Here is a 26,473-nt window from a genome sequence, read left to right on the forward strand (position 1 = left end):
CTTTCTACCGCCTGTCATCTTTCTCATCCGTTGGCTATTTTAAAGACAGTCCTTTTAATTGCTTTGAGCTATAAGTCGGCTACACTTAGTACAGAGCTACAAGCAATATCAAAGCCTATTTTCATATCATATAAGGAGAACATAAAAACTGATGTAGTGAGTATTTGCTTGCATGGTTGTTTTCTGAATATGTGGTGTAGGGAGAAGAAGGTGTAGCAGGTGGTCAACAGCCCTGAGTTTGGTGTTTGGAGGGAGATGGGACGTGATAAAGGTTTCTTTGACTTTGTGAAGTGGGTAAAATACCTGGCCTTCCCAGCTCACAGTGTAGTTCCTGAATCAGAGGGTTCATGCTGGGGAAAAGGCAGTGGGAGTGTGAGTGGAATCTCCATTCAGGAGCTTAGCTTTGCCACTTACCCAGGAGCCTCCGTGGTGTCACCTACAACAAAACAGGAACGTGAATCCTGAGCAGGGCTATTGTGAACATTAAACAGAACCTTCACTGTGAGATAACCCTGACCGGCAACAGGGAAAGGATTCGCTGTGTTGCCAGTGATTGGAAGTACAAAGTGCATGTGGTAGGTTATTATTCCCACTTCTGGTGGGAATGTCCATAACCAGAAATAATGGTTCTGTATTGCTGGAACTTTCCCTGGCACGCAGGATATTCAAGGAGAGGCTCCTTATCATTTGCTTCACCTGAAGATCGCTGCAGAGAAGAACAGGTTCTCGGCGTCCCTCGAGGAGTGCAGAACTGAACTGGAGAGAGAGGCCAGGCTTGCATCCCAGGAAGGCAGCGAAAAGACCATCGAAGAGCACAGGGTACGTCTCCCATGGGTACCGGCTGCATAACCATGCACAGGTGCATAACAATTTAACGGGTATAATTGGGCTTGAAAAGAAAAAAAGTAGCTTCCTGACTATAGATGGCGCTCTATGGTGATCTTCCTTTAGTTCTATGGCAATGCAAAGATGCCCTGTGACTCCCCGCTGGCCTTATAAAAACATGTATTGCTCACTAGATTTTCTTCAGCGACAAAGGTCCTCATCATCTCTGTGAGAAGAGGTTGCAGCTCATTGAGGAGCTCTGCGGGAAACTCCCCGTGAGGGACCCCATGAGGGATACCCCTGGAGCCTGCCAGGTGGCGCTCAAGGAGCTCCGTGCGGCCATTGGCAGCACCTACAAGAAGCTGGTGGAAGACCCCGACAAGTGGGAGGACTACATGAGCAGGTAGGAACCCGCTGTCTCCAGAGAACCACTTAGTCTCTCTGGAGGATCTCTGTTCATGCAGAGATCATTACTCTTCTTCAGAAAGAAATGATGAATATTTCATGTCAGAAAATCAGATTGCCTATCTTGCCCCAGGCTCTTGTACAAAAAAAAAATGCTTCACTCGTTTAGATGAAGAGGTTTCCATCAGAAGCAGAATGAGGGTTCCTATTTCCAATTAACGCAGGTGTTCCATCTTTGGGGAACGCCGCAAATCCTTTCCTCCTTGGTGTTCCCCATGCAGAGGGACTTCTGCACGTGGGCTCATTGTCTCACCCTAGTGGGGACAGGTGAGTCTAGGTCTCAGGTGTCTCTTCCTTCCTCCAGGTGCTCAGGAGGCTTTGAGACACAGCTTTGTCCTGATCTTGAGCTCCTCCAACTTTTGGAGCTCATGGGGGGGTCCCCATCCCTGTCCAGATCTTTTTCATTTTTGGTTGTGGGGCTGAACTCTGGGCCTGGGTGCTGTCCCTCAGCCCTTCAGCTCAAGGCTAGTGCCCTACCACTTGAGCCATGGTACCACTTCTGGCTTTTTCTGCTTATGTGGTGCTGAGGAATCGAACCCAGGACCTCAGGCATGCAAGGCAAGCACTCTTCCACTGAGCCACCTTCCCAGCCCCCTGTCCAGATCTTGATGTTAAAAGTTTTCAGAAAGTTTGCTAACTTGTGTGGTAGTCACTTGTTTCATTTTTGTCAATGAATTCGCAGTAGAGAACATATTCTAACCCTGCTGATCGTTTTCTCCTTTGACTAAGAAGAGGTTTTGTGTTCTTTCAGATTTTCTGAGTTGTCGTCTTGGACATCTGTCAGGGAGAGCCAGTTGAAGGGAATCAAGAATCAGGCTATCAACACTGCCAACCACAGCGAGGTCAAGCGTGCCGTGGATGTAAGTTCTGGCCCCTGTTTTTCCAGAGGAAAAATTTCTAGTGAGAAAAACAAATAAATACTTAGTGTTAGAAAATGTCTCTAGTGCTTCTCTTTCTCCTTTGGAAACATCCTGAGGCTTCTGAGCCCTTTCTTAAAGATTACTGTGGAGAACTGTGAGTTCTTTTCCTATTGAATCTTGGATAGCAAATCAACTTTGATATTTAGCCAGGCTCCGTGGTACCTCTTTGTTCATCGTGAGTGACTGGGCAAATACTGAGCGAAAAATTACTTGCATGGGTGGAGAAGCCCATGGAGACTTAAGAATTGTTACAGAAAACAAGGACATTGAACAATACATTTTTACTTATGCAAATGACAGGACAGAGAAAGAGTGGGAAAGTGGACAAGGTAGAGCCCTTATGAGGTAGAGACAGAGCATGTCCTCTTGGTCATGTTCAGCCTGGACAGATCCATTTCATCCCTACTTTGGCTGGAATACAGCTACAGAGAAAGCCAGCCAGAAAGCCAGGCAGAGCCTCAGGTCTGAACGCAGTTTGGGTTCTGGGAATGGCATGGGGCAGGTCTCTCCCTCTTAGCTTGCCCTTTCTATCTATTATGAGTATTCTGCATGTTACACTCTTGCAAGTCATGTAGTTGTTGCCAAGGAAAATGTATTTCCTTTCTTTTTCTGCTCTCTGAGTGCTGTTTTTTATTATCTGATTATAATCATGTCACATGCAGGAGGGGCTCACCAGTATCACAGTACAAACACAGCAGAAGAGAGTGTTATTGTAGGTAAAAAATTGCATTGTAGAATGCAGATTGCACAATATTCCATCTATCTATCTGTCTGTCTGTCTGTCTATCTATCTATCTTTATCTATCTCTATCTATCTTTATCTCTATCTATCTATCTTTATCTATCTTTATCAGTCTGTCTATCTATCTATCTCTATCTCTATCTATCTAGCTATCTATCTGAAAATTAAAGCAGGTGGTTTGAGGGAATGGGGGGTTGGGGGAACATAGGGGAGAATGCTGAAAGGGGTGACATTGAGCAAGACGCAATGCCCTCAGACTGACTCAGGAATTGAAACCCTACTTAAGGATAGTTTTAAAAATAGAATACAGAGGCCATGTGCTTTTGGAACTAGCCATCTCCAGATGATTTGCACTCCACTCCACTGTACTACACTACAGTGCACTGTACTATACTGTATTACACTGTAGTGCTCTGCACTACACTACACAGCACTGTGCTACACTACAGTATACTGTACTACATGCCAGAGCGCTGTACCTCACTGTACTGCACTACACTGGACTGCATTGTACTACACGACACTGCACTCCAGTATACTGCACTGTACCATGCTACAGAACACTGCACTACACTGGACTGCTCCACACTGCACTATACTACATTGTACTACACAGTACTACGGAGCACTACACTACCCTGCACTGTAGTACACTACACTGCTGTACACTACGGAGCAGCCCCAGAGCTGGTGTTGGAGGGATGGGCTGTGCCACTTACCGTGCCTTTGTCACTAATCCTCAAGTCAAAGGCACTGGAGGCTTTACAGTGATTTCTTTGGCTTGTAAACATGCCCTACCTCGATTACCCTATTTATGTATCTTAAAATGTAGGGTATGGACTTCTAAAGCTAGCAAAAATGGGGTATTATATGTGACTTAACTTTAAGTTAAAATGTGATTTGACTTTCAAATGACCCTCTAGTGTATCCATAATAATATTCAACAAGTAAACTCTTCAATAAAAGAAATACCTAATCACCACCACCACCAAGGCTGTCATTTCTCCTTCCAGTTCACAAAGACTCAAAACGCTGTGTGTGGGATTCATAATTCCTAACTTGGCATCTCGTTTTCTGCTTTAGTATTATTAGAAGCATCTTTGTAGAAACAAGGGAATCTCTGTAAATATCTAACCCATCTACTTGTGAAGGTGACCTTTCATTCAGTGTAGACAGAAATGATTTTTGCTCATCAGGTATGGGCATTAGGGCATCATTTCTTTCTGGATTTGGTGACTTTTGCTAAAGACACATGCAAAAAAAAGCAAAACAAACGAGTTCTCTACTGCTCTTTGAATAACTGGTAGTTTTTTTTTGTTGTTGTTTTTTATTGTGAAAATACTGTACAGAGGGATTACAATTACATGGGCAAGAAAATGAGTACATTTCTTTTTTTTCTTTTTTTTTGGGGGGGGGTCCAGTTGTGGGGCCTGAACTCTGGGCCTGGGCGCTGTCCCTCAGCTCTTCAGCTCAAGGCTAGTGCTCTACCACTTGAGCCACAGCACCACTTCTGGCTTTTTTTCTTTTTGCTTATGTGGTACTGAGGAATCAAACCCAGGGCCTCAGGCATGCAAGGCAAGCGCTCTACCACTGAGCCACCTTCCCAGCCCATGAGTACATTACTTATCAAGCATTGTAGCCTCCTCTTTTGTTTCCTCTTCCCATCCCCCCCATTCCCCCCCTCCCACCAAAGTTGTAAAGTTCATTTTCGACATAAAGACTTGTACATCTCATTGTTGCAATGGGTCCACCTGTATCCCTATTTAAACAATTTGTTTTTTCCCTTCCCTTCCAGGGGTTATACCATGGGGGAGGGACATACAAAGCAACAAAGAAATAATCTTATAAATGTGCTAGAAACAATCGCATCAAAGAAAAAAACATTTGAATACATATCTTAGGGTTCATTTACCTAACATCAACTTATCTGACCTTTTCTGCTTGACTCAGACATATACTAGTTATTGCAAATAAGGGAAACCATGGGACCTATGCTTCTATATTAAGTGAAGTAAGCCAGGCCCAAATAACTAGTAGTTTTTGTCTCTTCGCAAACCTTCTTGTGTTGAGTTCTTTCTTGCTGGGAAGTCAAGATTTGCAATTGCACTTCATTGTTAATCAAAAATGTTCTTTCACTTCAGGAGATCAGAAATGATGTTAGCAAAAGAGGCGAAGCTCTTAGCTGGCTGAAAGGCAGACTTAAAGTTTTGATTGAAGTTTCTTCTGAGAAAGAAGCCCAAACCCAAGGAGAGGAGCTGGCAAAGTTATCTAGCTCCTTCAAGACATTGCTCTCTTTGCTTTCAGAGGTACTTGAATTTCTCACTCTAAGACACTTTGGGGCCAGAAGTCCAGGCAACTGTCTTTGTTTTCCTTGTAGGTTAGCAAGTTGTTTTATAAAGGAAGCGTAGTTGAAACAATAGTTACTTACATGAAGGTAGTTAGGAAAGATAAATAGAGTGTGAATTATGGAGATGCTATTATGGGATGTGTTACTTCAGGTTAATCAGTGGTATCTGAAGTCCAAAACTGACAGTATACATTTAATTTAATTTAATATATTTTATGGTTTCTTTTACTTACCTTATTTTATCGTATTTTATTTTAATTTTGCTATCCTGTCACAGTTGCTTTAAGGTCCATAAAGGTTAAGAAAAAGGCTTAGAGAATCAGATAAATGTAAGGCCAGAGATTAAATCTAATACCCAATTTTCTATATAACCTTGAGCTTATTTGATAGTTCTGAGCTCTAGCTACGACACATGTTTATATAGGCATACACATTGACCTTCAACTTGTGCCTACTTCGGGTTAGTATACTTTTTTGCTACTTTATCACTAGTAAAAACAGAGTGGAAAAGACAAGCCTTCTGTCTTCTGTTTAAATATAGATTTATGTAAGAAGATGGGTTTAGTAGTTATACCTGTCTTTTGCCAATAATCCATTTCATCTCTAAGTTAATGGATTTACATTGTCCAGTGCAACAGCAAAAAAGACTCCAGTGTATGTTCACCATCACCATAACAAAAAGTCACTTCTTCCAACAATGCTGCTGACTTTAAGTTAAACAATGAATAAGTTCTGGAGATCTAACACACAACATGGAGATTCTTGAAATTTTCTTTTGAAAAGGATAGACTTAGTACTCTTACACACACACACACTCACACACACACACACACACACACACACACACACACACACACACACACACACAGAGTAAACGTTATGTGACCGATAGACTAATCAGCTTGACTAGAGAACTCATTTCATAATGTGTGTATGTATATGTATGTATATGTATATATATGCATATATCAAAACACCACTCACCATGCCCCTTACATATGTATATTAATCTCTCAGTCAAACTCAATTTTTAAAAAGATTTACATAAATCTAAGTAAGTCACATCTGGTTTACATTTTTTTTTCATGAAAACCTAGGTTGAAAAGATGTTAAACAACTTTGGAGACTGTGTTCAATACAAAGAAATCATGAAGAGCTCCCTGGAGGAATTAATTTCTGGTAGTCAAGAAGTCCAGGAAGAAGCAGAGAAGATTCTAGACACAGAAAATCTGTTTGAAGCTCAGCAGTTACTGCTTCATCACCAGGTAGAATTTCTTCTTTCCTGCACAGCTTGTGTGTGAACGTGGTAGTTGGCCAGAAAAAGAGAAAGATCAAGAACTTGTCTGGAATGGGAAGAAGGGATAGAGGAAATGAACTGGTTGGATGGGTCAAAGAACTTGAGACTTTATGTTTGCTCTTTCTCTGAAATATTAAATATTTCAGAATATCCTACAAGACAAATTTCCAGACCATCAAAAAGTTCAAAGAATACTGCAGAGGGAAACAAATGATTTAAGCTATGAAAATCTATATGATAGCCGGGCGCCGGTGGCTCACGCCTGTAATCCTAGCTACTCAGGAGGCTGAGATCTGATGATCACGGTTCAAAGCCAGCCCTGGCAGGAAAGTCCGTGAGACTCTTATCTCCAATAAACCACTAGAAAACTGGAAGTGGTGCTGTGGCTCAAGCGGTAGAGTGCTCGCCTTGAGCTGAAGAGCACAGGGACAGGGCCCAAGCACAGAGTTCTAGCCCCATGACTGACAAAAAAAAAAAAAAAAAGAAATAAAATCTGTATGAAACTGGCTCAACTGGTCTTTCCATAGCAGCCCAAGAAACCACAGAGGAATTGCTTCATAGTGCAGATACTATTCTCTGGTTATTGAGTTAAAATCTTGAGTTGCTAATGTTGAACACATTTTAGTTTGTAAAGTTGTAACTTACTTGGAGTACCAGATTTCTGGTGCTAGAAGTAATGGAAATCCAGTTTATGTTAGTAATAGTGTTTATTTTTATTTTTGGTAGTGGAGAAGTAGCCCAGAGCCTCAAGCATGTCATGCACACCTGTATTGATGAGCTAACCCAGCCCCGGTCCTTGATAATAGATAATTTTAATCAATTTACAGTTGTCTGATAATAGTATACACTAAAACATGCCTATAAATGGGATATATTGCTTCACAAACTCACTATAAAGGGAAATACTGAGTGACAAAATTCTAGCCCACTCCTAGCTATTTGAAGTATCATATAGAAAAGTACAAGTTGCTTTAACAGTATGTGTAAATTAGCAACCTCTAGATTTAAAATTTATTTAATATTAGAAAAAAGATCATGAGCTCAGAAATAAATGTTTGAGACAATAGTGTTTACAGTCATTTGGAAAATTATTAGTTTTCACTTTAAGACAAAGAAATACATGCTTCTAGATATTTATATTTTAAAATTATTTACATATTTCTTGGACCAAATACCTGTATATATATATGCATACTTTATGAAGATTCATAGCTGTGCCATGATTTTATACTTCAGTAAAAAATATTTTCTTTGAGACAGTTTCCCCCATAATACCTCAGCATATTAACCATTCTAGATAAACCTAGGAAGAAATGAAATTCTCTTAATATTTGCATTTTGTAATCTAGATGATAAAACGAGAGTCTTCAGCAGAAAATAATTATTTTGGAAGGACTCAGGTCAAAGGAATTTTGTTCCCACATTCTTTCTGGAGAATTAAATGTTTTTCTCAAAGCTTCACGCAGCTAAAACACTCAAGACCAATTATTGCCATTATTTAGAAAAATAAAATGTTATAAATAATGCCCACCTTTGAACTAGTGCAGATTCCTCCTTGTTGCTGTTTTGACTGCCAGGTGCAACCTTAACACACAGTCCAGGCCCCGGCTGCGTGAGGTGGTACCTCCTCTACTTCTCTCTGTGTGGGTACACGCGGTCCCACTTAGCTGCGTGGGGAGTAACATTGATTCCCATCTGTTAAACAACTTCCAGCAAAAGACAAAGATGGTCTCAGCCAAGAAGAAAGACCTGAAGGAACAGATGGCGCATGCGCTGCAGGGAGCAGGTGGGCTGGCCGAGCCTGGCCAGGAGGAGCTGAAGAAGCTGGAGAGCACCCTGGCTGGCCTGGAGCAGAGCCGGGAGAGGCAGGAGCGCCGCATCCAGGTAGAGCTGGGCCAAGGCTAGCTCAGTGGAGCCTTGGGTGGTGTGGACTTCCTGGTGGGTCTCCTGACCGCAGGAGCAAATTGTTGTGGCATTCAGTGCTTTGCATGAGTTACTTCTCTGAGTGATCACATCATCAGTCTTATGAGGTGGGTGCTTATGCTTGCCTGAGAAGAGAGAGTGTGAAGGCTTGGTCCCCGGGCACCCGGCTGAGATGAGGGGCAAAGCCACGATTTCATCCACCCAGGTCTGAAATATGTCATCATTTCATTTCCGCAGGAAGTCAGCCAGCTGCACCTTCAACCTACCCATATCCCAGAAGTGAGGCTGACATGTTGTAAATAGGTTGTGGAGATTTTGTTGTTCCTACTCTTTTCTCCTTCCCTTCTTTTTTCCCTTTATTATTATTACTTTGAAGAGATTGGAACGTGATGTTGTTTTCTTCGTCACTTATCTGTATTTCACTTCATGGCTGATGGAGAAACCACCTGGCGTGCAAGTCTTCTGTGTCGATAGGAAATTCGCAGAGAGGAGACAAGGATTGTTCTAGTCTGTGTGAATGATGTTCACAGTTTAGGAAATAAATGAAACTGTGGTGGTGTTTTGTGATACACTTTGCTCATCTGTAATGGTGGGATGTGTTACTTATTTATTTACTTATTTGTTTATTTTCAAATTTAGGTCACCTTAAGGAAATGGGAACGATTTGAGAAAAACAAAGAGACAGTGGTCAGATACCTTTTTCAAACAGGTTCCAGCCATGAACGCTTCCTGAGTTTTAGCAGTTTGGAAAGTTTGTCTTCAGAACTGGAACAGACAAAGGTATATTAACAAAACCCCTCTAGACCCTCATGCTCATTTTTCAGGGGAGAAAACACACACACTATGTCTCCTTTGCTTCGTTTCGTTATTTCATTCATTGAATCCATCTCGTTTTTTATTGATGACAGACTCCTTTCAACACACTGGGAAGTAAATGTCATGACTTACATCTCAAGAACTAAGATAAATGTTCTTCAAAATAGTAGGAAGTGGTTAGCCTCATAACAGTGGCAGAGATTAAAAAATATATAGATATAATATACATATATATGTATATCTGGAGGGTGGGTAAAACTAAGAAAGAAGAATCTGAAAGCAAGAACAACCAGGCATTCCTGGAAAGGGGAATGGAATGGAGGTATCGAAGTGTGAGCGATGAGGATTGTGTGTCTTAAGGCAGAGCAAAAGAACGTGAACTGGTGTGGAAGGGTGGGCGACACTGTGGACTCTGAAGATCTAACCTCCACTCTCAGGCAGCATGGAGTTGGAGCCACTGAACTTTTAAGAATTTTAAGAGCAGAGTCACACCACTAGACACCTTTCTTTTCTTTCTTTCTTTCTTTCTTTCTTTCTTTCTTTCTTTCTTTCTTTCTTTCTTTCTTTCTTTCTTTCTTTCTTTCTTTCTTTCCTCTCCTCCCTCCTTTCCTCCCTCTCTCCCTCCCTTCTCTCCCTCCCTTTTCTCCTTCCTTCCTTCCTTCTCCTTCTTCTTTTTTTTTTTTTTTTTGGTCAGTCCTGGGGCTTGAACTCTGGGCCTGGGAGCTGTCCCTCAGCTCTTCAGCTCAAGGTAAGCGCTCTACCACTTGAGCCACAGAGCCACCTCTGGTTTTCTGGTGGTTTATTGGAGATAAGAGTCTCATGGACTTCCCTGCCCAGGCTGGCTTTGAATCACAATCCTCAGATCTCAGTTTTGTGTAGCTAGGATTACAGGCGTGAACCACTGGCACCCAGCAAGGAGATACATTTCTTAGCAGATGGGATTCAACTAGCAAGTTCTGACCACTAGACATACAGGGAGTTAAATAAGGGTGGGAGGTGGCAGTCAAGGCTGGGGGACCAGAGCCCAAGAGGAGTGCTGATGACACTAAGCTAGGCCAACAAAACAGAATTTTGAGGCTGACCAAGATAATGAGGCTAAGAGTAGGTGTTGCTGTGGAAAGATGGTGAGAATCACTTCACTCACAGTGAGTTTGAGATTCTAGTGGGGCATCAGAGACTGTGTGAGTAATGCCCTTGATGTGCTCTACCTGTGAGCTCATACACACTGGACACTCGGTGCTGGCCAGGAAATCGGTGTGGAGCATTTAGGGGAGATGCTCGGGCCTTTTGTGTAAAAGGCTCAGGCTTTTGTACCTGTTGCAGGTGGGGGTGGTTAAAAGACTGGGTTTATAGAGAAAGGCGTCTGTCCACGTACAAGAAAGAACCTTGCTTCCGGGCTTTTACTGTGGAACTCCCTCTGTAGAAAGCGGGCCTGGCTGTCTCTTATATAGCTGGGTTTTGTTATTTCTTTGATTATGGTGGACTGAAGGTCTTAATCAAGTTTGAACTCAGTACTCAAGGTCATTGAGCTAGAACAGGCCAGAGCTGGGTCACCTCCTGTTGATCTGATGAGATTCAGTCCCTTCCCCATGCATTCTGCCTCTCATGAGTTGTCTGCTTAGGCTGTAGCCATGAGGCCTTGCAAGGTTATTTTGTCCTCCTTAATTGTGTGTTGATGAGCAGCATTCCACTATTTGGATTCCTCTGTGTTGTTTCCCCTACATAGCTCACAGAAGCATTTGCAAACATTTTTTTCTCCATGATCTGGGATTTGGGACACATGGTGGGTGGAGTGGGGACACTGTTTTATACTGGTGGTGGTATTCACGGAACTCTGAAGGGAGTACAATGTATGCACACTTTACAGTTGAATTGGCAGACTGTTAAGTTCACATCTGATAATCACCAGTGCTTTTAAGCACAGAGTTGAGTGTTAGGACATTGTCATATTTTAGGATGCTGTCAATCTCTTGGATAAGAAGCTGTGTGTACTTGATTTTAGGCTCCTTGTTGTAGGCTACATAAGTAACACTGATATTTCTATGACCATGTTAAATCTTTCAGTCAGGAAATTTGTGCTTTAATTTTTATCTTTTGGGTGGTGCTCTGACTGAAAAACATTTACAAATATTTACGTTAGAGTTCTGTGTTAGCTGTTTGGAAGTGGGATGTTCATCACAATTTAAACTTCTTGTGAGATTTTCTTTTATTGGAAACAAGACAGTAATCTTTTTATTCAAGATTATCACCGTATGTATCTTTTCTTGTCTTGTAGTCAACATTATTTACCTGACAAAAGTCAAATTACATCTGAATTGTACAATGTATCATGCAAATTAAATTAACTTTTGAATTAAAATAGCTCAGAATTGTTGAAAATCGGTGACTAGGATGACTAAAACCATTTCTCTCAATTTTATATAAAGGACACAAAAAGGATAATTGGTACCTGACAGGTGTAAGGCACTTAGAAATGAATTTGCTAGCAGAATGCTAAGAGTAAAATACTAAGATAAACATTGTCATCTGAATTTTACAAGGAAAGGACCTGAAAGGAAATTTACCAAAGTGGAACATACAGTGACTAGCAGAGCCAGAATTCTAGCCCAGGATGACTTGTTCCAAATTCACTTTTTTTCAATTATGGAATATGCATACAAAAAAAATATAAGACGTAATAGCATTAACAGTAGATTATATCTCTTTATCAAACTAAGTCAACTAAGTATTTTCAAGATCACTGACTTGGTTAAAGGGATGTTCTTCAAGTAAATAAGCATAGAAATAAGTTAGTGTTATGATCAAAGAACTATTCACTATTGACCATTTCATGAACTGGCCTGTAATAAATAAAAGCATTTGTGTATACGTTAGTTATTAGAATGTAGATCAGAATCTTTAAGTGTTCAGCTCCGATAAGAAGCAGTGAAGAAACTAAGAATTGCCAGTGACTAGGAAATAGAGCGGGTTCTGTTTATAAAATAAAAACTATCCAGTTCAGCCAGACGAAAGTACTATCACTGTGTAGAATAGTACCCATCTACACGTGTATGGCTTTATCCAGTCATTGATCTTTTCTGGAGGACATAATGCACTCACCAGAGGTCAGAGTGATTGCATACTGCACGTGTACCTAACAGTTGTGATATCTTTTCTCTCAGGAATTTTCCAAGCGAACAGGAAATATTGCAGTCCAGGCTAAGAACCTGGTCAAGGAAGCCTCTGAGATTCCCCTGGGTCCCAAGAATAAGCAGCTGCTTCGGCAACAGGCAACGACAATCGAAGAGCAGGTCAAAAAACTAGAAGACACGCTCGAAGAAGAGTATGTGCTCCACAAGTCCTAAGCTTTCTTCTGTGAGATAAAATGTTAATTCCGCCTTTCCTGCATCCTGTATTCAAAACAGTATTTTAAAACTTCAAAGTGTCTGTATACTTCAACATGTTTTGAGGAAGTCACTCAATTCTCAACACAGGAACTCATATCTATGACAGAAAAAGGAGAGGAGGGGGGTGTGGTGTGGTGTTTGCATCTTTGACTGTGTTCATGAGAAAGCCATAATCTATTTAATTCTGTGGCCTTTACAGAGGGACTCTGAAAAGAATCCCAATATTGAATGTTTTTGGCTGTACTATTCTGCTGTCAGCAGTTAGAAAGGAGAGATATTTTGACAGTACAGATTCTAGACCTAAGTACACATCACATAGACCAACTGTCTCCAAATCAAAGCTCATGAGCTCATGGATAGTGCCTCAGTATTCCAGTTGTGACCAGTTGATATTTTATTTCCAGAAATTAATTGTAAGGATCTGTCTTGGACCTGAGTACAGTGGTTTATACCTGTAATTCCAGCTACTAGGAGATCAAGATATGGAGGATCATAGTTCTAGACCAGCCTCGGTAAAAATTCACAAGATCCTATTTTAGCAGAAAAACTTGGCATCCCAGCTATGTGAGAAGACTTAATAGGAGGATTGTGGTCTAGGCTGGTCCAGAAAAAAACCAGGGCCCTATCTCAAAATAACAAGAGAAAAAAGGGCTAGAGATGTGGCTCAAGTGGCAAAGCACCTGCCTACCAATTGCAAGACTCTAAATTCAGATCCTGACACAGCCATATATATATTTGTTTTGTTTTGTTTTCTGGTGCCATTACAAGGGCTTGAACTCAGGGCCTGGACACTGTCCCTAGCCTGTTTTGCACAAGGATAGCACCTTATCAGTTGGAACCGCATTCCATTTCTGGCTTTTTGGTACTTAATTGGGGATAAGAATCTCATAGACTTTCTTGCCTAGGCTGGCTTTGAACTATGGTCCTCAGATCTCAGTCTACGGAGTAGGGTTACAGGCATGAGCCTGTGCCCTGCTAAAACTCTGTTTTTTATACATTTTAATTTTTTTATCTTAAAAGCAGAAGTAACTTACTGATAACCAGTTACATGGACATTTATGAGGCCAATATTCTTTAAAATAAATATGGCTAAAATTTCTATTTAGTGACAGATCAAACACAGAGCTTACTATTCTTAAGAAATAAAAGATCATTTCTGAGATGGATTTGAAAATGTCAAATCTGTTTTTAATACTGCTAACACCTGGAAGTTAACATTTGACATTTACCTCAACTTTAAAATCTGTTATTTAAAATACATTATTTACAAGGTTGTGAACTTTGAGAACTTTATTTTAAATATTCTCCCCAATTTATGTAAATAACAAAACTTAGAGTCTATTAGAAAGGAAACTAGTTCTACTAACAATACCCGCTTGAATCTTCATTTTACTTAAAAACTTGCAATATAGGGGCTGGAAAGTGGCTCAGTGGTAGAGTGCTTGCCTCACATGCATGAGGCCCTGGGATCAATTCCTCATCACCACATAAACAGAAAAAGCCTTGTAGTAGCACTGTGACTCAAGTGGTAGAGCACTAGCCTTGAGCTGAAGAGCTGAGGGACAGTGTCCAGGCCCAGAGTTCAGGCCCCCCGACCAACAACAAAAAAAAAAGAAAAAGAAAAACTTTCAATATAGCGTAACTTACATTTCATATACTACTAAGAGCATTGAGCATGGTGGGTATAAAATGGAAATGGAAATACTTCGATAATTTGACAATCAATTTGTGCCATAATGCTTTGTTCAACGTCTTCAAGTGCCTTTTGGTAAACAGGGACATTATCTTAACACAGGCCCTTATCAATTAAACAATATACTGTTAGTTTCTTGGTCTTTTTTTTAAACTGAAAGCCATATTCAGCTGCTTACATATATAAATAACACAAACTGAGAATCTATTGTTGAAATTTTATTTACTGAATTTGTGACACAAAGTCCAAGTTGTCTCAAAGCAGGGTGCTCATGAACAAGAGTTGGTAGCTTCTTTAAGAATCAAGACCGTAGGACATCCATGAATGGCTGGAAGCAATATAGATTATAACTCAATGCCTAGCTGTAGATAGAAACAGTTCCACCTGCAGCAATTCCTACCGCCAGTCCCCTCTTCATTCGTAAAGATGCACTTGAGAAAAACCATTCCTCTTTTACAGATGTTTTCACAAAGCATCTGTCCTTTATGAGCAGAAGGGGTGTGTTGATGACACAGGACTTATTAAAAAGCTGACATAGTCTATTGAAATAAGTCCTGCTGGTCATGTGCAGGGTTTAATTAGCTCATACTGATTCCAGCTGCTCTGGACCAAGTGTAATTTTGCCTTTGTCAAGTGCTCATTCAGTAGCATTTGGAAGACCTGAGTTTGACAAGCTGCTCTGATCAAGTGTGTGTTCTGCTTTCTGTGCACATTGTTCCAACCTTGAAAGAATCCCACCTGTCCTTACTCTCTTTTCACCTGATGGTTTAAGGGGGAAAAATGTGTTGCTGTTCTCTATGACAATCCTACATTCTTAACTTCATTTGGTTAATTTTAGTATTAAAACCATGGAAATGGTGAAAAACAAGTGGGATCATTTTGGCAGTAATTTTGAGACCTTGTCCATCTGGATATCTGAGAAAGAACACGAACTCAATGCCTTGGAATCCTGGCCATCGCCCATGGACATGCAAATCAGCCACATTAAGGTGACCTGCTCACACATTACATTTCAATCTGTCTCTAGCTTTTAAGGACTCCTTTCCTCCATTTGTATCATCATATTTGGTTCCCAGGTTGGTGGGGGGGGGGAGTCTTTCATTGCTATGTAGCTCTATGAAAAATAAATTTTCACAAAATACCAAGCTAAGAGGCCTTGACTGATACCGGGTAACTCTTTATAGATGGAATTCTGTATTAATAGTGTCTTGATTTACACACTGCCAGTCAATGTTGTGTGCAATATCATTAAAATATTTTCTGGTTGCATTATTCTTTTCCTTGATTTTGAATTCACCCCCCCCAGGGAATACTCTTTTGATTAATTTATACAACATAGAATACATTCATCAGTTACCGTTGTTTATAAGAACCATTCCAAATGCGTGCCTTGAGTGTTAGTAGAAGAGCTTGAAAATTGGGTTTCTGGTGAAGCCATCAGACTCAGCTCTTTTGTTTCCATGGGTGACCTTGGGGCCTGTGCAGAGATATTCTGATCTGGTAACTCGCCAAGCTCCAACACAACCCACAGAGAGGGTTTAAGAGGGTTTAACAGGGTAGGAAAGAATTGAACTTGGAGTGTCTGTGTTGTTCTTTCTTGGAAACAATTCCTACCACATGTTTTCAGATTTTTAGCCATTTGGGTTTTGTTTTTTTTTAATTCCCTAGCTGGGTTCCTTCCTCATTTATTTTTGGAAGAAGGAAACCCTTTGCCATTTAATTCTATTAAATATCATAAATCACAAGGTGAGGAGACATTTAACATGATGACTCAGAATTTCTAAGTGGGTGGGAGGGCGCAGTGTTGCATAGCTCGTTATGTACTGTGCAGATTGGTCCTAAGGTTCATCATCCGTCTTGTACAATCAGGCAGCAGGGGCTGGGTTGTACCAGCCTGCTCACCTCCAGTGGTGTGTGAGGAGAAACGGGCCAAACTCCTAAGGAACGGTTGTGGAATCATTTTGGTCTCTAGATCTTTGAGGGAAGAATTTTAAAACTGGTTTTTTTAATTGTTTTCATTAAATTCTAAGAAACAGAAGAGATTTAGAAATAGAATAGGAAGAAAGAAAGAAATCCAAGGAAATAACTCCATAGTGTTGTCTCAAAGTATTATTTCAAAAACTAACCGATGCTTTTAAAAATAGCCTATGCTTTTAAAAATAATTAACTTATGCTTTTCATAAAATAAACTTAATGTTTATTCATAAAATAACTTAATGTTATTTTAAGCTCTATTCCAAAGCATCTAAAATAGAACAGTGACCAAACATCATATCATTGCTATTCTTCAGGAAAATTATGATAGTGTATTGGATTGCTAAATACATAGATACTCAACTATGGATTTCTTTGCCATCAGATTGTAAATACATTTTAATATGTCCAAAATGACATTGTTGAAAATGATACAAAATATATGAAATGAATAAGAGTATCAAGAAAAAGCTATACATAATAATAATGATTGAATACATAATAATACATGATTGAATAAGTGTCAATGGAATTTGGCCTAATAAATTCATGTTTACTTTGTAAACACAAAACTGCACTATAGGAAACACGAAAAATATGGAAACATGAAAAGTCTGCTTATCCTAAATCAATTTTAGGATTAAAATTAATGAAGTATTGGCATTGCTGAAAAAATATCGTAAAGCTATCTGCATTTATCATGACATGCCATTCCAAATCATTATTGACCAATGAGAAGAGAGTAGGCTAGACTTACCCTCAAGCATCTTTTTCTCTTAGATAGAATTTTTTTTGTGATCACTATCTAACAGGATGACTGTACGGTTTGTACTTATGAGTTTCTGGATATCATGTATTAGTCTACAAGCTAAGAATATTGTTCTTAGCTAATATTATTTCACTGACATGTCATAAGCATTTAGGATAATTATTAGTGTGTAGTAGACCACATATACTTATTGAACTTGTAATTATTCTGAAAAATACAATAAATTCCAAAGATGAAAGATTGTACTAACATTCAGATAACACATACCTATCAGTTACATTACGAAAAAGTAAAGTTAAATTAAATACACGACAAATACTCTGATGCAACTTGTTTCTCACTACACACAGGAGTCCTAAGTATAATTTTCCCAAGATAACAGGATTATATATTTAACTACTTGACATCAAAAGTTGATAAGAATTTTGGGACATTGGTTTGGCCAAGTCTTAGACAAAACTTCTCCTAATTTTAAGAGATATATTCCACCCACTGCTAAACACACACATAGATGCTTCATAGCCATTGGTGCTTCTCATAAATGGGCTAATAAGAGGCTCTAATATAGAGGCTCTGCCTCTATATTAAAATGAGGGGATGCAGGCTTTTCCTAGAGAGTTGATGTCCAAGGAAAAAAGCCATGGCTTTCTCCCAGATCAGCAATATCCATATCCCTTGGGATTTGGGCAGATACAACCAGTCCCACCTTAGACGTAATCCCTGAGCCCGGGGTATCAGGTCTGTCTGTTTGGAAGCCCTAGGCACAAAGAACATACAGCAAATTTAGAAAGATGGACAATATTAGTATTTTTGTGGGTTCCTGGAACATACATGGCTCTTCCAGGGCAGATGGTGAAAACATTCACTGATAAGGAAAGATCTGCTTAGATCTCTGTGTCGAGAGAGGCAGGGACACCTTTTTGCTTCTTCTACCACAATGCAGCCTTCATCATGGCACATTCTGTGATGTCTGCACGCCTCTCCTTCCCTGGGAAAGGCATTTGCACGGTGTGTGTAACTGCTTTACACCCACCCAAGATATTTAGATGGCAGTTAAGAAAGTTCTCCTGATTGTTTTTCTTTTCCCCCTTGGTGCAGATAATCATGTTTGTCTTTTCAGGAAAGCCAGCTTGCTCATCCCACTTTTTGTTTTTGTTTGTTTTAAATATTTAGGACATGATTCAGGAAATAGAAAATAAGATCTGCAGCATTACAGGGTTGGAAGAAGAGGTGCAGACTTTTGTTCAGTTTATTACCGCTGGAGAATCTGCTCGAATCAAAGCCAAGTTGACACAGATAAGGAGGCACTGGGAAGAACTCAGAGAGCATGCCCAGTGCCTGGCAGGGACCATCCAGGGACATTTATCACAGCAGCAGAAGTTCGAAGAGAATCGGAGAAAGGTGAGAATTGGCTTGTGCAATGCCAGCTTTACATAGCTTACCCTGTGCCTAGAAAGAATGCAGTAGGAAGTGATCCACAAAGAGTAAAATAGTGAAAAGACCATTTGCCACTCATCTACCCAGTTGTTAATAATAGATTATGTTCAGGTTGAGTCCATTTTTGTTCTTAGGCATTTTGAGGTATTCCTTAAAAGTAATCTTTAAGTAGTTGTACAAAAGGGTTGCCACTTAACAAATCAGTTTATGAATACACTATGCCTTGATCAATGTCACCCATCCACCCCCCAACCCCTTCCCTCATTCTTCTTAATTTTGTAGGATGTATATTGGATTCTTGACTTCAGTTTCCTCCTCTTCTCATCTTTATTCATCTATCACTTTCCCCTTGACCCCCACCCCCACCTTTTTCGAGTAGCTGCTCCCTAGTGTTTTATTTTGCTTTACTTTGACTTTGTCCAAAAAAATTACACAATTTGAGTTCTCCCATGAATCTGCTGTATTTCAGTATACATCTGTAGACACTTGCATACCACCCACAGGCTGAGTGTTAGTGACAATTTTCCTTTCAAATAATGGTACGGATCGGATTTAATTTTAAAATGCATTTTATCATCACATTGAAAGTTACCCATGAAAAGCAGGTATATTGGATTTTGGCCTTGATATGAATTTTGATATAATTGAATATCTTGATTCCTTCAGATCCAGCAATCTGTGACTGAGTTTGATGAGAGACTTGCTGAGCCAATTAAAATATGTTCTTCAGCCACAGAAACATACAAAGTTCTCCAAGAACAGATGGTAAGTGTGTGCGTCAACATTTCTGTTTATTTATCCCCTCAAAAATTGGGTAACTCCTACTTGAAAAGGAAGCAGAGTGAATAATTTTAGACACGTAGAAATTGGAGATATTTATGATGTTTGTTGAAGAAATGTGTGGACCAGATGTACTCGCATCATGTAACATATGTAACACAGGAAGTGAGTATATTTTATATTTGTATATAAGCTTTTGGTGTGTTTCAATACTGGGGCTTGAACTCAGGGTGTTGTATTTTCAATTTTTCCATTCAAAGCTGGCACTCAACCACCTGATACACCTAGACGTCCAGTATTTTAGTGGTCAATTGGATGAAAGAGCCTCTCAGATTTGTCTGTTTGGGCTGGTTTTGAACTCAAGCCCTCAAATCTCAGCCTCCTGAGTATCTAGGATTACAGATGTGAGCCACTGATGTCTAGCTACAAATAAACTTGTTATAAATATGTGGTAAAGAGGCATAACATAATTTCTCTTTTTATTTATTAGAACATGTGATATTTTCAGTTTATAGCTCTAATACATTTTGTCACTTCCTGCCCACGTCATAAATAACACAATGTGCAAAAAGAGAGAGTAAGGATAGGGCAGATTTTACATGTTAATCCATTGCCATCCCAGATGCAGTTAGCCTATCATCACTGACCTGTTTTCTGTCTGGACTCTGAGTGGGCAGTTACTGCCAGGCTTTGCCAAGACAAGCATTTAGCTCTTTCAGGCTGGGAGGAAGAGCCAAAAGGGAGAATCATGCTGGGTATTGGTGGCTCATGTCTGCAAGCCTAGCTACTTGGTAGGCTGACATCTGGGGATGTGGTTCCAAGCCAGCCCAGGCAGGAAACTGAGAGTTCATGAGACTCTTATCTCCTATTAACCACTGAAAAGCTGAAAGGGGAGCTATGGCTCAAGTGATAGAGCGACAGCCTTAAGCAGTAAAGCTAAGAGACACTGTTCAAACCCCAAGAGCAAACCCTGGTGCTGGCACAAAGAAAAGGAGAATCATACACAGAGAAAAACTAAAGAGAAACATGTTAAATAACCAAGAGAACCATAAATATTGTCACTATTACATGTGCATTTGTGCAAAAATATCCCTTAAGTAGGGAACAGGGCTCCACTGGTAGAAAGCAAAAGATTTATGTTAATGAAAAAATTCTGGTAAAGTCAGTCTCTTTTCTCTGATATTTAGATTACAGAAGAAAATATTTAGAAACAAGTTGTTTTTTTCAGTCTTGATTTTCCCAATCTGTAAAATGAGTGCTATTGGAAAATGTATCTTGTAAGATTCTTTTGAAGATTGAGCAAGATAACACATGCAATGTGTATAGTAATATGCAAAACATAGTGTCTGCCCTATTCAGAGGCCCATCATTATTGTTAATATTGATCATTATTATTAAGTTCCTGACTCCAGTTACTTCAAAGGGAAATATCCATTCTTTGTGATGGATACATTAGCACATTACACCTGCCATTTGCAACTTAAGAAGAGGATTTTAGAGCTGGGCGTTGGTGGCTCACGCCTGTAATCCTAGCTACTCAGGAGGCTGAGATCTGAGGATCATGGTTCAAAGCCAACCTGGGCAGAAAAGTCCGTGAGAGTCTGATCGCCAATAAACCACTAGAAAACTGGAAGTGGCACTGTGGCTTAAGTGACAGAGCGCTCCCCTTGATCTGAAGAGCGCAGGGACAGCGGCTAGGCCCAGAGTTCAAACCCCATGACCGACAAAAAAAAAAAAAAAAAAGAGGATTTTAAAATATTCATCTATTTAGTATAAAATGAATCACAGCTTCTACAGATGATCTATCTAATTGATGAGGTTATGCAAAAATATGAGTTTATGAAATGTGAATATGAAGTTACTCAAATGTAGAGCACCACATTTAAAAATTTTTATTTTATTGTAAGGATGTTGTACAGAGGGGTTAGTTACATGAGTAAGTTAATGAGTACATTTCTTTTGAGCATTGTTACCCCCTCATTTCCTCTCCCAGCACATTCTTTTTGGATATGGGCTTGAACTCAGGGCCTGGGTGCTGTTCCTGAGCATTTTTTCTCAAGGCTAGCACTCTACCACTTTGAGCCACAGTGCCACTTCCTTTCTGGCTTTTCTGGTGGCTAATTGGAGATAAGAGTCTCATGGACTTTCCTACCTGGGCTGGCTTCAAACAATATCCTTAGATCTCAGCTTCCTGTGTAGAGAGGATTACAGGCATGAGCCACCAGTACCCAGCCTCCCAGAGCTTGCTCAAAGGTATCTGCTTACTACTTAAGCCACAGTTCCACTTTCCTTTTTTTGGTAGTTAATTGGAGATAAGAGTCTAGGCTGGTTTGACCTGAGATCCTCAGATCTCAGCCTCCAGAGTAGCTAGGATTACAGGTGTGAGCCACCAGTGCCCAGAAGCCCATTCTTAACCAGGGGAAAGTTTCTCTGTCTCACTTCCTCCTTTCTGTCTCTGTGTCTTTACAACACATCATGGCACAAATATCTGTTGCTACCATTGCTGCTTGTTATGTCTGAGGGAAAATATTTTATGACAGTGGATCTCAGAGACAAACCAATCTCACCATTCATCTTGTGCTGTTGTTAAGAGCAGGCTCCCCTCGCATGGCTTTGCTTTCTGCCAAGTCAGTTATTTGCACTCAACCACAGCTTGACAATATTACATGCTACCATGAGCCCTGGTTTGTGTTGGTAATCCTAACTAGTCAGGAGGCTGAGATCTAGGGATCCCAGTTCAAAGCCAGCCAGGGCAGATAAATCTGAGAGAGTCTTATTTCCAAATAATTAGCAAAATAGTGAAACATCAACTAGCCTTCAGTGATAAAGCTAAGAGAGAGCATGAGGCCTAATTTACCCCCCACACACACACACTACATTCATACATATGAAAATTCCAGGAATAACTAATTTGATAATTTGAAATAACTCTGAAATGATTTGAAATAACTGTTACTGTACACAGGATTACAACTGTCCTGTTTTTATATGGTTGTTATTTTTTCTTCCTGTGTCTACTTTGTAAATTCTACTTTACATAGTTATGTGCAGGAGAAAGCATAGTGGATATGGGATTTAGTCCTTTTCCAGTTTGAGACACGCACGAATCCTATAAACCTGCAGGCAATCCTGTGACCCCGGGGGCAATCCTGTGACCCCGGGGGCAATCCTGTGACCCCGCAGGCAATCCTGTGACCCCGGGGGCAATCCTGTGACCCCGCAGGCAATCCTGTGACCCCGGGGGCAATCCTGTATCCCCCTTGCCCTCTCTATAGGATCTCTGCCAGGCTCTGGAGTCTCTGAGCAGCACAGTCAGCACCTTCTCTGCCAGTGCCCGGAGGATGGTAAACAGTGACTCATGTGTCCAGGAGGCCGCAGCCCTCCAGCAGAGGTATGAGGGCACCCTGAGGAGGGCCAAGGAGAGACAGACCACGCTGGAGGACCTGCTGGCTCACTGGCAGAGGTGAGCAGTGCTCTGTCTCCAGTTATGAGACAGTTGGGGCAAACTGTTTTTTAAGTGATGACAAATAATTACCCCAGTTGGACAAAGATTGAACTTGTGAATCTACCGTGGGGAGATCATGATCTCCATTTTAACGTAAGAGGGGCAAAGGTTCTGACCTTTCACATCAACAAAAGCAAATGGCAAGTGCACACACAAAAGGGAGCCCAGTTTTGTACCTTAACATCCAAGAATCGACACTGACATTTGTCATGGTGGCTGCTGAACCCCCTCTCTGGAAAAGGTGTCATCTTCTTAGGTGACCATTTTGGATGAATCCGTTTATTTTCTCTGCTTTCTTCAGACTGGAGAAGGAGCTGTCATCCTTCTTGACCTGGTTAGAGCGGTGTGAGGCCATAGCCAGTTCCCCGGAGGTGGATATTGCTGCAGACAGAGTCAAAGTGGAGAGTGAACTTCAGCTGACACAGGCAAGTTCCAGTAGGGGTGAGGTAGGACCGTGGAAAGCCCCTGATGCTTTGTAAAAATCAGTTAAGGAATTAATGACATCTCCAACTCACTTAACGTCTTGCTTTGGTTTTGTGTTCCCTGAAGCATAATGTGCTTCTGTCTTGTGAAGAAAGAACAACTTTGTACATCTGCGGTGTGTTAGAAAATCCTGTAACCACAAGGTAGATATGATTCTATAACCACAAGCTAGGCACATTCCTGTAATCCCAGTCTCAGGAGATCTGACATTTGAATAAAACTGATCTGGCAGAGGAGATGTGAAAAGGATAAGCAAATCCATGGGTGAAATGGGATTGGCAGTCTGTCAGTCCTGGACGCTGAAGGAATACTTTCTCCACTTTTGTATTAACAAAATTTTGATCCCTAAAAGTGTCTTTCTTAAAAAGAAATAAGTCATATACTATAGGAAAAAATCAGCAGCAATTATTACTTTCAAGAAAGATAAAAATACAAGAGCACAAATGTTGATAATAGGAAGACAAGGAGTTTTATTACCTGTTTGAGGAAGCCAATTTTTTTTTAACCTAAGAAAAATCTTTTAGGTGTTGTTGAAGCTATGGACAATGTTACTGATTTTGTAGAGATTAGTAACTTGCTTAAAGTGATCCTGTATGTCACGGGAAATTCAACAGATAAAACTGCTTCTCAGAAGAGATCTATATATCACTCTTTAGAATAGATTGAAGAAGAAGTAAACTTCTTTTAGCTTAGCACTTTCTAGACAGTTGAGGTCTCTCTAGCATCTTAACCCGATACCCATCTTCAGATTTCCTCCCTGAGAGAGGTCATGCCCTCATCCTCCAGACCTTCTGGTTTGTGAAACGTGGATGCTCAGTTTTGCACTTCCAAGAACTCCCTCTTCAGGAATATACAGGCCCTGTCCTGAAGGTAAAATGGGACCAGCTTGTTAGCCTATTCCCTATTCCTTTATAAAGGTGTCTGAGGGTTCAAAGAGCCAAGGTCATTGCTCCTTGTCTTTAGATACCCAGAGATCTGAGTGTGGAAAACTACTTCTGCATGTCTCTATGTGGGAACTAAGTGCTGGAGAGGACTGAGGGCTCCAGGTCTCCAGGTCACTACCCCGTGTATACAGCCGGTGCTGTGCTACGCTACCTCTCACTGTGGAGTTAGGCACAGCACTCCTGGCTATGCATCCTGTGTTTCTTCTTTTCTGTATCTTAGGCAGCATGAGTATCAATTCTGCGCCAGGGATTTTCTTAAAGTTCAAAGGCTGAGAACTCCTTCCTCTGGTATTTTAGCAATCTTTCCCAGTTCTCACTAGGCAGGGAAGAAAACTCAAGCATGCCTGGCATCTCACTCAACACCATTTTATCCTGTTAACTATCTACCAGAGTCATTTCTTTCATTAGGTGAGGTGGGAGCTACATCCTACATGAACACTCACAGCATCTAAGAGATTCATTGCCAGATAGAACTAAAAACAAATAAACAAAAAGCGTAGCTTGGTTTCATGCAAGTAAAATGAAGAGTGTTTGCAATCCTGTAATCCCACAGCTTGTTGTAATGCAGTCTCCAAGGAGAGAGATTCCATATGTCCAGTACCCAGCACTATGTCGTTACTGTTTGATGTGCATTGGTTCTGTTCCACAATTATTGTCCTTTGGTCCTTTGATGACTCTTTTTCTTCATCCTGACACAGATCCACACTTCCATACTTGTCCCATTTATAACTCAGAAAACTCATTCACGTTCCAAGAATATTTAAACTTTATTAGAAAGATGGTAGTTCCATTGCTAAATCAAGTAGCAAAAAAAACTCTCTTTTGCCCAATGGCTTCCATTTTGAAGGACAGCGAAACCTCTGGACACTGATTGCCCACCTCACATGGCCCTCTGTGGTCAGTGCTGCCAGGCTGAGCTGTGTGCTATGCTGTGCTTTCTCCAGACAATACAGACTGAAGTCGTGTCCCAGGCCTCGTTCTACAGCAGTCTTCTGCAGTTGAAGGAATCCCTGTTCTCGGTAGCTTCCAAAGACGACGTGAAGATGATGAAGCTGAACTTGGAACAGCTGGATGAGAGGTGGAGAGACCTACCACAGATCATCAGCAGAAGGTTGGCTCCAAAACACCTTCTCAAGCTGTTGATGTGTCTTTCCAGGGGGAGCTATGCTCTCAAAGGTGACCTGTGCTTTTAGCAGGTAGAGCTTTGTTAGCTTTTGTTGAGCCCAGCTGTCCAGGAGATGATTACAGACAAGAAGAAAATGGTCACGTGTTGAATCAGGGTCCTCCAAGATGATCATTGTGATAAACTTTAACTCTAAATTTTAGTTTTACCATCAAGTCCAATAATATCGAAGAGAGTAGGCTTGCTAAAGTATTTTTAAATTACTTGTTGTCCATGAGAGAAAATGGTCTTCGAATGTCACAGGTTGTGTTTTTCCATCAGAGGCATTTTGTATTCATCTGCTATTCTACTCCATCCAATGTAGATCTTTAGAGAACGCAGAAAATTGTTTTTATATTATATGGAGGCAAAAATAGATTAAATTTTAATTAACTAGATGACTAATGATTAACATCTCAATCTTCCTAACTAAAACTGGAACAAATTGTTCAAATTGGCACTAATTAACAATATGATGCTGGGTAATTTTAAAAGTCCGTTCATCCAGCAAATATTTATTGAGTTTCTGAAATAGTGGAGCTCTCTCTGTGTGCAGGGAATTGCTCTCTACTGTGGAGCTTGCATTCCTCCATTGTTTATTCACTTTTCTGTGTAATCAATTAGTAACTATATTTGGGAACCCACTCAGTGCCAGCCACAACAGAAATACAGGAGCCATGAAAATAAGCAAGTCCTGACGTCAAGTATTTTACATATCCTTGTAGGGCAATGAGAGAAACAATCACAGAGTTTTAGGAACATGATACACACATACACACACACAAACACACAATTTGAGTGATTTGGGGAAATACTATTCAAAAGTTAGATACTAGCTCTTGAAAGATGAGGAATTTTGCTTAAACAGAACACAGTCTACCCTGTTTCTCTCTCTCTCTCTCTCAGAGGTAAAGTCAAGGACAAATATGTAAAGGTGTTCAAAATAAAATTCATGCATATACAGTTAGTGTCAGTTTAAAAAGTGAAGCTCTGGACACAGACCAT

The 26,473-nt window shown here is 40.4% G+C and overlaps 1 protein-coding gene across 15 annotated transcripts in view; it reads left to right on the forward strand.

The window, feature by feature from the left end:
* Positions 1-26,473, forward strand: part of Syne1 (spectrin repeat containing nuclear envelope protein 1) — a 406,378-nt gene that overhangs the window by 135,377 nt on the left and 244,528 nt on the right. For all 15 annotated transcript variants that reach the window (XM_070010443.1, XM_070010444.1, XM_070010431.1 and 12 more), the window contains 14 exons: positions 661-819; positions 1,020-1,228; positions 2,042-2,150; positions 5,094-5,258; positions 6,397-6,564; positions 8,310-8,480; positions 9,159-9,299; positions 12,497-12,657; positions 15,253-15,403; positions 18,331-18,558; positions 19,261-19,359; positions 22,650-22,837; positions 23,181-23,304; positions 25,251-25,417. In XM_070010443.1, the coding sequence (XP_069866544.1) occupies positions 661-819; positions 1,020-1,228; positions 2,042-2,150; positions 5,094-5,258; positions 6,397-6,564; positions 8,310-8,480; positions 9,159-9,299; positions 12,497-12,657; positions 15,253-15,403; positions 18,331-18,558; positions 19,261-19,359; positions 22,650-22,837; positions 23,181-23,304; positions 25,251-25,417 (2,240 nt within the window). The remainder of the gene's footprint in view (positions 1-660; positions 820-1,019; positions 1,229-2,041; positions 2,151-5,093; positions 5,259-6,396; positions 6,565-8,309; positions 8,481-9,158; positions 9,300-12,496; positions 12,658-15,252; positions 15,404-18,330; positions 18,559-19,260; positions 19,360-22,649; positions 22,838-23,180; positions 23,305-25,250; positions 25,418-26,473) is intronic.

This window comes from Dipodomys merriami, unplaced genomic scaffold (genome assembly GCF_024711535.1).
Source record: "Dipodomys merriami isolate MVZ:Mamm:240054 unplaced genomic scaffold, mDipMer1.0.p SCAF_8, whole genome shotgun sequence".
NCBI classification, from domain to species: Eukaryota; Metazoa; Chordata; class Mammalia; order Rodentia; family Heteromyidae; genus Dipodomys; species Dipodomys merriami.